We start from the raw sequence: 16817 nt of genomic DNA, 5'->3' as shown, positions 1-16817 counted from the left end.
TAACAACTAAACTTTGTAACCCACATACCTTCAACCTCTCATCATAGGGAGTATTCCACAGACCTGTCACCATCTCTCTGAATCTTTTTGACCACATCCTGGTCCTCGAGAAACCCAGGTGACCAAATCTGTATGCAGTAGTCAAGAAGTGGCTGAATCATAGCCTTATAAAGAGGGATAATAACTTCCTTATCTTTACTTGTCAGCGTGTAATGTGGTATTCTATCAAATTCCTTAGCAAAGTCAAGCAGTATCATGGTGTAGCCATTATCTTTATCTAATTCTGCTGTCACTTTATTATAAAATGTGAATAAATTACTAAGACGACCTACCTTTTGCAAAACCATGCTGCCTATTATAGAGTGTCACATCCCTATCCACCCACTGTTGTATTTTACCTTTCACCAACTTTTCCAGTACTTTAACAACCACTCCCGATATGTTAATAGATCTGTAGTTTGGTACCTCTGTCTTGGAGCCACTTTTATGCAATGCCTTGGAACCCTGCCAGAGATAAGACTTGGACTAAACAACTTTGTCAGAGGCAATGCCAGTTCTTTTGCACATTCACAAAAAATTCATAGGCTGATGTGCCATCCAGTCCCACTGCTGTGTTCACATTTATATTTTTTAATATGCTTGAACACCTTTTGTTCATGTCTATAACATCAGCAACTGAAAAATCACTGCCAGGATGATAAACCTTTCCAAAATGATCACTCGGCAGCTGAACTATTTCTTTTGGTCTCTTTCCTTCCATGAGCATTGTTTAAAGTCATTCTACCATAGTCTTTTTTCCTCTTACTTGCTACACAATGAAAAAACTCTTTTGGGTTTATTTTGATGTGTTTGGCTAATTCTCTCTCATAGTCTGATTTTGCCTTCCTTACCATACTAGTCACCTTTCTTACTTGCACTTTGTATTGCTCATGAGTATGCTAATCACTTTTTTCTTTATATTCCTCCAGAATGTTTTCTTTTTTTTTTGCAGCTTTTGCTTTATATCCTTACTCATCCACTTAATTCCAACTTGGTTTATCCTCCTTACCTTAGGTATGCAGTCTGATACTGCTATCCTTCAAGCAATCTCTGACCACTCTTGCCATATGCTACTGACATTCTTTCCTTGTAGCTTCTGAAGCCATGGCACTGTTCCAAGATGACTCCAGAATCTCATAATCACCATGCTTACAACTGAACATAAACCCCTTCTTGACAGCGAACTCCATGTGTTTAACAACTTCCTAGAACAAGACTGCATGGTCACTCTCCACAATCGGAGGCAGAATGTCTACCTTGGTTATGGATACATCTTGTGATGCTATTATCAGATCCAACATCCTCAGACCCCTTGTTCCCTCTATGATATGTTGTTTCATGTAATTTTCCCTTAGCAACTGTATAAATCCTAATTCCATCTTGCTATTCCCCCTTTCCTCCCTCAATTCGATGTCTCCCATAGTTAAAGTCTACTGTAATAATTGTTTGACCTACACTCATTGTGCTGATTTGGCAATACATGACATCTACATCTTCCTATGGATTCTCTAGTCTATAGCAGCATCCAACACCATTTCTGTCCTATTTGCCTCTATCTCGCACCAGACATCCTCAAATGAACCATCTCACTGAGACCTAATATCCTCTTTAACTTCTAATTTTGTTGGTTGTAATTCTGCAGCCATAATCAGCAATACCCCACTTCCTGTCCTGTTCCTTCTATCCTCCCTGAAAATACAAGTACTCTTTACATTCTATCCCTGTAACTATATCATTTTTAGTCAATCAGGTGTCAGTGATGCCTATAATTTTTGGTCATGTTGAGCTTACGAATCACCAAAACTCCTCACGTTTATTCCTAATTCTTCTTGCATTCGTGTATATGCATTTCAACATCCCTTTGTACCCGTAGTTGCTTGTGTAATGTCATTACCAACCCATTTAAATTGGAGACCTGTGAAATCCCATTCAGCATTGCATAATTATTACTGTACCCATGCTCATTTATATCTCTGATTGATCACAATAAAATCTATTTGATTATGTGTGTGTTATCGGGAGATCTTCACACATCCCTTGTTTTTTTCTTTTTGTTCATTAAAAGTGTGATTATCAATTTGCCGGCCTGGTTAGCCGAGTGGTTAGCGTATCCACTCTCCAGCCAAGAGGCTGTGGGTTCGAATCCTGCATAGCAATGGATGTTTTGATTGTCTTCTACCTTCATACATTCGTTCACCCAAGTATAGATACACTCTCCCAATATGGACTGGGTCACCATGAAAGTAGTAGATCCAAACCCTCCCTCAATGGGAGAGGCCATCACCCTGCAGTGGATCGAAAAAATAGGCTGTTCATCAATTATCAATTTATATTTAAAACAAAATTCAGTACATCTCTCACTTGTATCATTTCTTATGTGATATTAATATGGACCCACAACAGAACTTGTTCTTTCTTTTTCAATTTTGGCATTCCAGTCATCCATTATGATTAACACTCTGTCTTCTCCAATATCTTGCATAACTTCCCCTATTTTCTCTTAAATTTCTTCAGTTTTTATCATCTTCAGATGATATTGGGGCATAAATCTGTGTAATCATCACTGGTTTTGTTTTGTTTCTATTAAAATTTATATTATGCTTTCAGATTTTTTATTAAAATTAATAACTGAATGTAAGAATTCCTTTTCTATAATGAATCCTACTCTCAATGAATGCAACTGTATAGAAATAGGGGATTTTAAAGATACAAATTTATTCCGAAGCCAAATATACGTAGAAAGTTTCAGAACACCTGGGCAGTGCTCTACCGAGGATTATATTCTCTCTGGTTCAAAATTTCAAAAGTTTCAGTTTCTACATATATTTGGCATTGAAATAAGGTTGGACGTTTAATATTCCCTCTGTAATTCGAGACTGACTTTACCATCTCACCTTAACTTTCCTCATTACGTCATGCATGATGCTTTTTGCAAGAATGGTAGGACTGGTACATTTGTCAAGTCTGATATCCTATGCCAAAGGCTATTGGATTTGGAATCACCTTTACATGATTTGCTTTGGCTCAAGATTTTCTTACCTCATTTTGGAATTTGCTAGCTTTATCGTTCTCCTTAATGAATTTACAAGGCTATTGAACTATTTCTCTCTGAAATTCAATCATATGCAATCTAATTATTATTATTATCTGAGACCTCCAGAACTTATCAAGAGAGGCCATACATCACTTACATTCACTTAAACTCATTCACACTAGATGCACTCACTACTTCAACAGGCCAACCATTCTGCTCTCACTCACTGCTCTGTGAGAGAAAAATCTAGCTCACATTCCATTCCTCTTAACCCAAACAAACTTAACTCCCACAGATATCCTCTTGTCCTCTCTCTGTCTTCCATAATAAAAAAAAATGATATCTGATGATAATAAAAACTGAAGATAGATATGTTGAATGTCTAGAGTCATTATTTTGAAAAATTGTTAAATGAGATAGTGAGAGAACAGTGGTAGAAAATATTCAAGAGGAATACAGTCATAAGTAATCAGAACCCTGAAATGATATTATTTCAGGTTTCTATAATTATAATTGTGAAAAGGCAGCTGGAGTAGATATTCCGTCATTCTACAAGAAATATTCTGAGAGAAAAGCTATAGTGGCTGCACAGCATAATTCAGAAGACAATTTCACATGAATATATTAGAACTGGCATAGTACCCATTTATAGACAGGGAAATAAAACTGATGTAAGAATTAAAGAGGAATTTGCCTAGGTAAAATTTATGCAAGCCACAAGAGGCTGAGAAAAATTGTATAAGAGAAACTTGAAGAAGGAAAAGTTGGATTTAAGCTAAAGTAGATCAGATTTTTGCTTCAAGAACACTTCAAGAAATAAGAAGAATATCATATTGATCTGTATTTTAATTTTGTAGATAATGTATTTAAACTTCAATGATGTAATAACGAAAATGATATTTTGGTTATTACGTCAATGAGAGATGTAGTTTAACAAGTTATACTTCATATAATTCATTTAGTTTTTGCATCTCGGAGTTAAAAAATAAGTTAAACTAATCTTTATCAGGCATTGAAAGCAGCACATGCTGGAATATCGCTCTCTGAAGCAGAGGCATCTGTAGCTTCTCCTTTCACATCTAAAACTCCAAATATTTCCTGTGTACCAGCTCTTATTAGGTAAAGTATTCTTCTCATTTTCTTAGCATAAAAATTATTTTTTTTATGTGAAAAGTTGTCAATATAGTTGAATCTATAAATTACTTTATGAATTTATAGATTATAAATTTATGAATTTCTTGGCATTAAAGATGCCAAGAAATTATATTCTTGGTTTGCCTTGTTTTAAGGTCATTAAGTTACTTCATGTACAAACTTTGTTTGCTTACAGTTGGATAAAGGATGAAACTAAGAATATTATTTCTTGGCATCTTTAATTTATAGTATAACAAAAAATTTTCAACATCTATCTCTAATAGAGAGTATTTTAGTAATAAGGTGGGATACCTTTTGGTTACTTACATATGGAAATATGACTTCCACATTACTTCAAACTTGGTCACTTCTGGGTCTGGTTCCCACTTATGAGACCTCAATAATGACATCTCAGATTTTGGCAGGATAAGTACTTTGGTTTTCTTTCATTTGTTTTTCACTTTGATTTTATTTTACTGTTGCTAGTGGTGGTTTTACCCTCACTAGCACTGGTTTCTTTTAAAGTAAATATTAAGATTACTGGTAGTGCAGTTAATATCTCCATTATGAAATTACTTTTAGCAATATCACAGCTGCCATTTTTTTATTAGCTCAAGCATTTGCTGGTGGAGTAGAATTATTTCTTTATCACAGGACAATTTATAGTCTTATGACTGAAAGTTTTTTTTTTCCTTTTCTTTTACAATCAAATGCAGAGGTTTTAGCCGTTTTCCCCACCTGAGATAATGGTACCAATTCCTCCAACTGTATGAACTCTAGGAATTGAAATTCCAGGATGTGAAGAAGTGAGACAGGTGACTAAGGTTTTAAAAGAGATAGTTGGTGCTAATAAGATATATTTTTTCACCCCATGCATTCAAGGGAAATATTTAATTGTAGTTAAAGATGTGGAAACAAGGGACAACCTATTACAGGGTTTTACTTTCGAAGGCAGCACAGTTATTCCTGTAATGGTTGGGAGCCAGGTAAAAAGAGTAAAAATCAAAAGATTTCCAGTGGAATACATAGAGAACAGGAATGACAGACATTCTCAAAATGAGGTAAGATTAGTAACATAAGAAACAGTTTTTCAGGTGAAGATCCAAACTGGTTTTCTGGTGATGTTACCTTCACAATGGATATGAAGATGTCCATTCCAAATTTTGTCAACATTGGCACAACCCAAGTTATGGTAAACTATCTTGGAATACAAAGGCAGTGCCTGCATTGTGGTTCATATGATTACTTGGGTGGTAACTGTCTCAAATCTAAATGTTTCAATTGCATGGAGATCAGACATATCGCTAATCAGTATCTCAAACCTGTTAGAAATGCAAAAGTTCTGAACACCACATTAACGCCTGTCCTTTTAGAACTTTCACTGAAAGAGTGGGAGCATCAGTAGAGCCAATTAGAACACTGTGTATATATATCAGCGAGGCATAATGAAGAGTTCTCGTATCTTCCAATTCAGTTTCATAAAGACGGCACTTTTAAACAAACTACACTTAGTAAAATCACAAAACGTGTGCAATCAAATCAACTAGAAATTAGCCTCAAAATTCCAGAACTGCAGGAGCCACTTTCCCAGATAAATTTGGATGGAACAACATCTGTTGAAATTACCAATAATGATCGTATTATAACAACTGAATAGATAAAAGAAGAAATGCAAAAACATGAAACTGTTCTACAAGGAGAAACTGGAGAAGAAACAGAAAAGCAAGTAAAACAACTGAAAAAACTTAATATGCAGACAAGATTATCAAAAAGGAAAGATGAATTAATAAAAAAAAAAAAAATGAGGATAAACAAAATAATTACAAAAAGGAACTACATCTAAAAGAAAAAGTAATAAAAAAATTAAAGATAGAGAAGATTGCAGATTGTCAAATGAAAACTCTTCAAGCTGAGAAGAGTTCCTGGACTATGAAGAACCATCTCATGCTAATAAAGGAAAACTAAGATGCAATTAAAGAAAAAATAATTATGTTTACTGATTCAAAGTTTTCTCAATACAATTATCATCTACATGAAAAGAAAAAAAGTAATTTCCAAATCAAAAATGATAAGCATGAAATTGAAATAATGGAAAGCAACTGTGAAAAAAACTGGAAAACAGTTTACAAGAAGCAGGCTACACAGTTGCTCCTTTACGGATTGTAAAATTCATCAGGTACATCCAAAATCTAGAAGTTCAAGACTTACCAGTGACACACTTCACTAATCATAGCATCTCTTTTCTGCATAATCATCATCATCAACAACCATGGGTCCAGTGCCCGTAGATGTCTGATGCCATCTTGATATGATTCTTCCATTGCATTCTATTTTGTGCAAGATGACTCAGTTTGTGTATAGAGTTCTTGCACCATTTGACAATGTCATCACCCCATTCTCTGTTTGGTCTTCCTTTTTTGTTCTTTCCTTCAATCGTTCCAAACAGTAGCATTTTTATTTTCCTCTCATCGTTCATTCTACATATATGGCCAAAGAGACATAGTTTTCTTTTGATTCTTTTCTGGATCAAGTTAACTTTTGGTTGTATTCATCTGTAGATTTCCTCATTGTTCACTTTCTGGATCCAGCTTATTCTCAAGATCTTTCTATAGCACTTCTTCTCAAATGCTAATATCCTCCAGCTTCTGAAGATACAGGTTTCTACAATGCACAGACACTTCTCGGCTCTGCTCTTCCATATTTTTCCTTTCTGCATAGTCTCATCAAATGTACGAGGATTCCACAGGCAAATTAAACAAGAAACTACATGGAAACTTATGCTAAACCATAATATCAAGTTTTTGTTTCTCCAAGAAGCAAAGTTTTGCAGATATAAAAACTTTTAACAGAGACATATTCACTTTACTCTTATTGGAGCTTTTGAAGACTTAACAGGGCTGAAGTAGGAGTTCTTATTCTTGCCCCCCCCCCCCTCCTTCGGTCATTCTTTAATATCCAAAGGGGTACAGAAGAGAGAATCTTGACAATAGACTGGAAATACTGTAAATATTTAATAAAAATGTTTATGCTCCATCCACTGGATGAGTTAGACGAAAATTCTTCCAGGTATTGGAGCCGTATTTATACAGTGCCCGCTACATCATAGCAGCTGGAGACTGGAATTGTATTGAAAACCACACATTAGACACAATAGGAGGACACCCCAGGTGGAAAAGGAGGATATGCACATTTGAAAACATATCTGAACAATGCTCAACTAGTCAACACATGGAGGGTTCACAATCCTAATCTCCAGGCTTACACATACATGAATCAAGGTATTGGTACCCATCTTGACTGAATTTATATCTCTTCTTCCCTTATAAATAGGATAATTCAGATAAAACATCTTGACATCAACATGTCAGATCATAATCCAGTTCTACTTAATCTGGTGCTGGTGAAGTATGAAAATGCAAAAGTGGTAAGGTGGAGTCCCACAGACCTGCCCAAATAACATAGTGTATTATAGAAATCCATATCTTTGTAATCAATATTAGTGGATTCTTCCTCTGAAGATTCTTCCTCACAGTTTTGTTCTGTATCAGACTCATGATTACTGACTAATTCTAAATCAATTTCACTATCATCATCTCTGCTAAATGGCTCCTCGTCTGTCAAAGCGTCATCTATAAGTTGATGTAACCTCTGTTCTTCCTGCTCGTAACTCATCTGGTTAAAAAAAAAAAAAAAGATATTCTCAAAATACCCTCTAAATATTTACTAAAATGTATTTGTTTATAGTTGGTATATAAAAATATAGAAGACACAGCGGTAACGATAATATTTTAGTAGAATACACATGAAAATAACTTACGTTTTGGAAGTAAATATAATCACACTATTGGTAAGGTGGGGGTCTGGTGGATCCCAGCACACTTTACACCTCTGCACACTAAACTTGTTTGCATGCAACAGCCTGTCATCTGTGGTGTTGAGTAGCATGTTACGGGAGGGGAAGCTATACTGAGGCATGACTCATTGCCACGCGTTTTTGAAAAGCTATAGTCAATTTAAGATCTTTGGGGGTCTGTGACACCCCAGCTTACTAACGCTGGATTAAGTTCCACTGCATGGAACAAGTAGAGATCAGTTCTGGATTATGTAGACTTCCACCAAATTTTCCATTGATCTTTTAAACCAAATTCCAGACCCTCTGTTCAAACTGGAATAATGTTACCTGGAGTTGAGGATATGTGGTTAAAATTCAAACAAGCAGTAAAACAGAATATGATGGAATGGGGAAAGGAACAGGCTTTCCTCGAAAGAAAAAAGTTGAAAGACCTGTATAAAGAGAGAAGCTGGTTTAACAAACCAGTGCAGTGGTATAGAATGTAGCAACATCATTAGAAACATTAACATGGAGATAGAAGTGGAAAGGCAGAAAAAAGAATAGAAGAAAGAAATTTTAAAATAAGAATACAACACCACTTAGCAGATTGCCCTTCAGGTGCATTCTTCAATAGAGAATTCTCTAAATTCCACAAAGAAAGGACTATCACTCAAATCTACATTGATGGTGAAGACATGTCCACCACTCAAGACATCCTTGACTACAAAACTACTACAAAAATCTGTTTGAAGATAGTAGTACTGTTGGAAATTATAACTCTTGGAACATTAATGGCTTTCTTGTTCATATCCAAGATGGGCTTGACAGACCCATTACAATATTTGATGGTCTATGGATAGAACTTTACTGCAACGTCTGGGATTTTATTCTTCCCATTCTAGTTATGCTATTTAATCATTTTCTCATGTCAGGAGACACACCAAGTGAATTTATAGCAAGCCCTTGAATCTCTCTTCCCAGCATAAGGGCCATAAGAATAATTTGTTATAGCAAATAGTTGGATATACAGGGTGTTCGGGATAAATTTGACATATTTATAATTAATTATATTTTTCCGTAAGTTACATGTATTAACACACACTTCTCTTCATTTAAAAGTTTGGACCCTTCTTCATTCATATACAAGATGTCAGAAAGGATGGATAGCTGGAACCCACCTGAATCATGGAAGAGAATAACTTGTATCATGATGATTCGTGCCCGCCATCAAAATAAGGATATTACGACTGCTGCCCAATGCTCCCTGAATACAGTAAAAACAATCAGGCATGAACTAGAGACTTGCAATGGTGACTACGAGGATGTAGCAAGAAGAAAGATCCCTAGCAGACGATCTGATTGCGTTCGTACAGCAGAATTCCTCGCAAATCTGCAGGAACAGGTGTTGAAGAACCCTGGCATTGGAATTCGGGCTTTGTTCGTGGAGTTGCTAACTGTAGTCAAGCCCTGGATAACAAGGGTAGCCAATGGTAGGCCGTATGTATGGCAGCAGGATTCGGCCCCTTGCCACACCTCTGGGAAAAGTCAAAAATGGTTGTCTGAAAATTTCTACGACTTCACCAGTCCAAATGTTTGGCCTCCAAACTCCCCAGACCTTAACCCCATGGATTATTTTGTATGGGGTGCAGTTGAAAAAGACACCAATCGCACTTCCAGTAATACAAAAGCCCAGTTAATGGATAAAATTAAAACAGTTTTTGCGGCCCATCCCAGGGAGACTGTAGCATCAGCTTGTTCGAGGTTCCGAAGCAGAATTGAAGCTGTGATCGATGCTAATGGTGGTTATTTTGAGTAAATCTTGTTGATAGTATTGTAATTAACTCTGCCTGTAATGTTTTTTTGTCAATTCATTAAATTTAATAGATACAAAGAAGATTTTCTTTTTCCTTACGAAACTGTCAAATTTATCCCGAACACCCTGTATAGTGAATTTTTGTTTTAGAATAGCATTATGCTTTTGGGTTTTTGGTGGGGACTTTTCCTTAATTATAGTGAGCATAATGTGAATCTACTGTACCATAATAATATTTATATTTAAGTATCATTAAATGTTACCTTGAAAGGGGGGAAGCAGGGGTTGCTAACTTTTTCTTAAGTTAGTTTTCATGTTATCTGTTTGAAACTGGGTTTCAGCCAGTAACATGCTTGGGCTTCTAAATAGGCAGTGCTTCTACTTTATTGTCAATAGATTGTGGATGCTGAATCCTGTTCTGTTATGGATATTTGTAGAAAGCTTTAGTGAGTGAGTGACTGAATTTTGCATGCCCAAGATGAGCCTATTGCCTTACTTATCAGAAGCATGAAGTTGTTATGAAAAAGTCTAGCTTTTCTTTGTAGACTCCAAATTGGTCAAAATAAGTGATTTCTATGTTATCCAAACATCAGTTAACTGCATGCGAAATTTCAACTTTTCAAAACTGTTTAGTTCTGTGTTTTGCAGGAGATTTTAATGTAATTCCCACCCACAGAAGGTTATTAGTAAACTTTAGTACATATGTACTTCAGGTGGGATAAGGATTTATTTTTTTATTATTTTTTTTATTTTTACATAGTCTGGAATCCTGCTCTAGAGACCAAACTTGGAACTTTTTTTTTTTTTCGAACCACTTCATTCCTCTAATAAGTGGGGTGGTAGTTTCACACCAGACAATGAAAATCATCTCCCATCTAAACATAATCACAAACATCCATGCCCTCAGTGGGGTTCAAATCCATGACATATTGGTTAGAGATTTGGCCAACCAGTCCAGCAAATGTTATCAACATTACATCATGTAGGCTTTTGTAGAGAAAGGACATATTAGAATCGTTATTTTCAGCATTAAGCCATGCACAAAGAAGTCAAAAAGAAACTATGTTTTAATTTGACTAGTTTCATGAAAGATTATATTTCACTTCATCAGGAAATGGCACAAATAAATCAAAAAACCACAAGCAAAGTAATAATAGTTAACATTTCTAGTGAAGAATATTTGAAAACATTTAAACAATGGAAAGTGTGCATTCGCTGTTATGCTGGCTGCTGGTTTGTGAGTGGCTGTATACTGCTGGTAGATACAAGTGTGTCATGATGGATTAAGGAAGATGAGATCTGATGTAAAATCATCCCTCATATAACCTTGTGCCACAAGTTCAGTATCCAGCAAAGGTTGGTCAATTGGTAGAGCCTCTGCTACTAATGGCTCATGCAAAAAGTTAAACTAGTTTGAGTGCAGTTAATAGTTGGAAGGGGATCAATTGTTTGATGCTATTGGCACACTCTCCCTCGATGAGTATTTGACTCTCTGGAGGTGTCATATAATAATAACAGGAAAACAATTTCAGCTAAACAGAATTACTTCCCCTAATTCTAGCTTCCATTCATAATCATTCATAAATCTCAAGGAAAATCTTTTGATTTAGTTTTGTATGAATACATTGCGCAGTCCAGAGTAATTATTTGCATTGTCCAGAGTAATTGATATAAATGGACTTGACATCGTTTCTCCTACCTTCACAAAACCTTTTACCATAGATTGAATTGGGAAATGCACAACTGACAGTCTATCTCCAAAAGCAATTTGTAAGTATTAGAAATGTTTTGCTGTTATTGTTCCACAAGTTCAGTACTCAACTAATTTCTCAAAAATTCTCATGTTTCACATTATTTCAGTGAATAAACTGAATAATAGGTTATAACAGGCAATGTACATAATGAAATATTTGAAAACATTAATAACAATAGAAAGCATGCATTTGCTATGAAAATGTTTGCTAGTTCATGGTCTGCCACAAACTACTGATAACCATGTGTGTATCAAGTTGAATTAGAAAAGACCCGACTTGATGTTAAATCATCCCTTGTTTTTTTGAGGATGTCTGACCATTTCAGCTGATTCCTTATACTCCTTGAGCATTTTGGTGATATCTGGTGAGCATTTTGGTTTTTTGGCATATTACTTGATGTCACCTGTATGTGCTGCCAGTCTTGATTTGTGTGTCCTTTCGTTATTTGATGTGTTCAGTTTGGCATACATACTTCTTGTGACCTGCTTGTTTGTCCGATGTAGTGCAAACAACAGGAAGAGTTGATCTTGTAAACACCAGGATTTTTGAGAGGTAGATGGGGAGGTTTTGGAGGTTTCAGGAGATTAGAGATCTTGTTAAAGGGTTAGAAGGCAAGCTTTATATTTTGTTGATGTAGTATCCTTGATATTTTATCTGTGACTGATTGTATATATATATATAGGAGAAAATCACTGGTCCTCTGAAGTCTTGTTTTTAATGTTTATCTGACTATCTTGGAGGTTGAAGTAGTGTTTTCTTGACTAATGTATTCTTGTAACCAATCTTTGATAAGGCAGTGCTGAGGTAGTTAAGTTCTTGGTTTCTTTTCAACGACAGTAATGATACTTAAAAATTCTGCGATTGGTTCTGAGATGCCAGAGATATAAGGGATTGGAACCCTGCAGTTTGTTGAAGAATCCTGAGGTATTGGAACATAGGAGTCAATTATCTGCTGGATTTGATTATCCCTGGCATCTCAGAACCGATTGGCAGAAGTTTGAAGAAGTATCATCTCATTCCCACATTTTCCTATCAACAAAATTTCTCACTCCTTGCCATCTATAAAAGACAAACTGGTACCTCTATTCATTAGCTGGCATTTACCAGATACCATGTGAATGTAATTTAATACTTTGGACAAACAGTCCATTCTGAAGTCCATTCGATATAATACTGAAGGAACATCAGTATTATATCGAATACATGAAACCTCAAAAGTCTGGTCTGGCACAGCATAGTATTGACATTAAACACAATATCCAGTGGGATAAAGCTCGTGTTCTCCAAAGATGCAAGTTTAAATACGAACGCCTTTTCAAAGGAAGTTTCGAAGCCCTTCTACATCAGCCAAATTTGAATCGAAATGATTGTTTCTCTCTCTCCCAAAAGTTTGGGAGATTCTTATCTTATGTAACCATCAATGAAATTACTTACTTAATCCTCTTCACTCCACCTGGGAGCATAGGTCTTCCACCACCATTTTCCACTGGACTCTGTTTTTTGCTTCTGCTTTTATTTGATTCCAGTTTTTAATTAATATTTGTTATTTCTTTCAGTATTGTTCTTTTCCATGTTTCTCTTGGCCTTCCTCGTCTTCTTTTACCCTGTGAGTTCCAATCTGGAGCCTGTTTTACTATTATTTTATCTTCTTTCTTCAACACATGTCCCAACCATCTCCATTTCCTTTCACGTTTCCTCCAGTCCCAATCTGGAGCCTGTTTTACTATTATTTTATCTTCTTTCTTCAACACATGCCCCAACCATCTCCATTTCCTTTCACGTATCTGTTGCAACATGGGTTTCTGGCTTGTTCTCTGCCATAGTTCTTCGTTGATATTTGTTTTGGCCAATATATTCCCAGAATCATTCTTAAACACTTGTTTAGGAAGACCTGGACATTGTTAACTATCTTTTTGTTTAACATCCACGTTTCTAATCCATACATTAGTATTGCCTTTACATTTGAGTTAAATATTCTCATTTTAGTTTTTATAGACAAATTCTTGTTTTTCCAAATATTTCTAAGTTGGTCAAAAGGTGAATAAGCCAGCTGTTTCCTTCTATTTATATCTTCAGTAGGTCCTCCTTTTACTGATATTGAACCAAGGTATATAAATTGTTCTACTTCTTTAAGCAGTATTTCTATTTTCATCAACATTGTTTTATTTTTATTTATCCTAAGACCAACTTTTTTGGCTGTTTCTACAAGTGTTGTTGTTTTTTGTTCTATATGTTGGTGCTTCTGTGAAAGTAAGCAGATATCATCTGCAAAATCTAGATCGTGGAGTTGGTTTTGAAGTAACCATTGTAATCCTGTATTTCCATGAGATTTCTCATCACCCTTCTTCTTCAAGTGTCATCCCTAGAAGGAAGGTTGGCAACCATTCACGGAACCTTTTTCTTTCTTTTGCTGCTCTGGAACATTTATGGTAATTCAAGCCAGTCCAGTCCTTAATCTCTTCCAACCACATTCTCCTAGGTCTACTGCTCCCTCTTTTTCCATCCACTTTTCCTTCTAATATTAATTTCTGAATGCCTTTTTGTCTAGTTAGATGTCCAAAATATTTAAGTTTTTGTTCTTTAATTATTTTCATTAATGTTCTTTTCATTTTTGATTTCTTTAAAACATCTTCGTTTTTCATTTTCTCTGTCCATGGTATTTTCAACATTCTTCTGATGGTCCACATTTCGAAAGCTTCCAAACTGGTTTTCTAGTGAGGTTACCTTCACAATGATTATGAAGAACCTGCATCAAATTTTGTCAACACTGACACAACTTGAGTTATGGTGACTATTCTGGAATGCAGTGGCAGTGCCAACATTGCAGTGGAAACTGCCTCAAGGCTAAATGCTTTAACTGTATGGATATTGGACATATCACTAATCAGCATCTCAAATCCTATCAGATGTGTAAAAGTTTGGAACACTGCATCAATAAAAAACCTTCAATAAAAACCTCCACCCTTAAAGAACTTTTGCCAAAACAGTGAGATCACCAGTAGAGCTAATTAGAGCAACATATACATTGGAGAGGCATAAAGAAGAGTTCCCAGATCTTCCAATTCAGTCTAATAAAGAGGGTGCTTTCAAACACACTCTACTTGATAAAATCACAAAATATGTATGACAAAATGAGCCAGAAATTAGTCTAAAAATTCAAGAACTGCAGAAGCCACTTTCCAGTCACATATGGATGGAACAACATTAGTTGCAATTAACAATAACAAATCTATTATAACAACTGAACAAATACAAGACCAAATGCAAACAAATGAAACTCTTACACAAGGAGCAATCAGAGAAGAAACAGAAAAGCAAGTAAGACATCCAAAAGAACGTAATATTCAGACAAGATCATCAAAAAGAAAAGATGAGTTAAAAAAGAATTGGGTTAAACAAAAAAAAAAAATTTTTTTTTAAGATGAACTTAAGAAAAAAAAGGAAAAAATCTGTAAGGAGAAGAAATTATAAAAAAATGTAAAGATGGAGAAGGTTGTGGATCATCAAATGAAGACTTCTCAGGCTCAGACTATGAGGAACCATATCATGCTGATAAAGAGAGACAGAGATGCAATTAAAGAAAAAATAATAAATTCTATATCGAGCCTTGATAAGACCCCATCTAGACTACTGTGCCCAGATATGGGCACCAGGGTTTCTTCTTGAAAGGGAGGAGGTGGAGAGGATCCAGAGACGAGTGACCAAGATGATAGCAGGTCTGTGGAATGAACTTTATGAGAACAGGTTGAAGATTTGTGGGTTGCAAAAATTGGTTGATAGGCAGAAAAGGGGTGATATGATTGAGACATTCAAATTACTGAAGGGTTTCTATAGGATTAATCCAGAAGATATTTTTGAAAATAGGACTGGTGGTGGGAGGACTAGGGGCCATACATGGAAGCTGGGCAAGAATGTGGTTAGCAGGGGTGTAAGAACTAGGTTTTTTACTTGGAGAGTGGTGAATGAGTGGAATAAGCTGCCAGAAGCTGTTGTGGGTGCTATGACCGTGAATGAGTTCAAGGCGAGGTATGATAGATACTGTGTGAATGTCGAATAGCTGTTCTTGACATGATGGTAGGGCCTCCCTCGATGAGTCTGTCGACTCCTTGGAGTTGCCCGAAATAATAAGTTTACTGATTCAAAGTTTACTCAGTGTGATGATCATCTACATGAAAAGAAAATAACTAGCTTCTAGATCAAGAACAGTAGCAATGAAATTGAAATAATGGCAAGCACAACTGCAAAAAAAACTGGAAAAGAATTTACAAGAAGCAGGCTACACAATTGATCCTTCACAGATTGAAGACCTCACATCAGGTTCATCCAAAATTTAGAGGTTAAAGACTTAACAGTGATACTTAATCACATCAGCTCCCTTCTGCAAGGCCTCATTAAATGAACAAGGATTCCATAGACCAGTTAAACAAGAAGTTGTATGGAAACATGCTTCACCATAATATCAGGTTTTTTGTTTTTCCAAGAAACATATTTCTGCAGATATAAAAACTTTAATAGATAGATATGTAACAGATAGATAGATATCCACTTCTTTCTTACTGGAGCTCTAGAAGATTTAACAGGGTGGAGTTGAGGCTCCTATTCTTGCTCATCCTCACTCCTTGGGTCAGTATGTAATATCCATTAAATGCTTATAAACTACTCCATCCAATGAAACAGTTAGATGAAAATACAAAATTAATGACGGAAAATCTCACGTAAAAAGATTTTTTTAATAGTATAATTTTTGCCGTTTCTCCTAATGAGGTTCCCTTATGGTTTTTTTTTTTTCACAACATAGACAGAGGTATTCGATCCCTATCCCAAAAAAACAGCCAACAGGTTACGTTTTGAATGTGCGAAAATTCTCTATAATGCCAATCCTCCTCGTCCTAATCTTTCTTACTCTGAATTTAAAGCATTGAAATCACTGAAGAATAACAATAATTTAATTATTAGAAATCTGATAAAGGGAAGGCTGTAGTTATTCAAGACAGGAAGGAATATGGGAGAAAAATGTCCCTATTACTCCGCAATTATTCAACTTATAGGCCTCTTACATCGGATCCTACCGGGTGTCAATTGAATAGACTTAATTCTCTTATAGATAATCTATCGACTTGGAATGAAGATCAAAAGAAAAATACTTAGAACCTTCTTCAGTTGTCCACCTAGATTGTATGGTCTTCTGAAAGTTCATAAACCAGGCATTCC

General features: G+C 35.6%; 1 protein-coding gene across 6 annotated transcripts in view; it reads left to right on the top strand.

The window, feature by feature from the left end:
• LOC150096516 (polyamine-transporting ATPase 13A3-like) overlaps positions 1-16817 on the top strand; it is a 751182-nt gene that overhangs the window by 565712 nt on the left and 168653 nt on the right. For all 6 annotated transcript variants that reach the window (XM_090407885.1, XM_090407886.1, XM_090407887.1 and 3 more), the window contains one exon: positions 4083-4192. In XM_090407885.1, the coding sequence (XP_090264011.1) occupies positions 4083-4192 (110 nt within the window). The remainder of the gene's footprint in view (positions 1-4082; positions 4193-16817) is intronic.

This window comes from Typopeltis vanoorti, chromosome 18 (genome assembly GCF_054136105.1).
Source record: "Typopeltis vanoorti isolate ZY-2024b chromosome 18, IOZ_Tvanoo_1.0, whole genome shotgun sequence".
NCBI lineage: Eukaryota > Metazoa > Arthropoda > Arachnida > Uropygi > Thelyphonidae > Typopeltis > Typopeltis vanoorti.
Note: the sequence above shows the minus strand (reverse complement) of the source record. Positions and strands in the feature narration are given on the sequence as shown.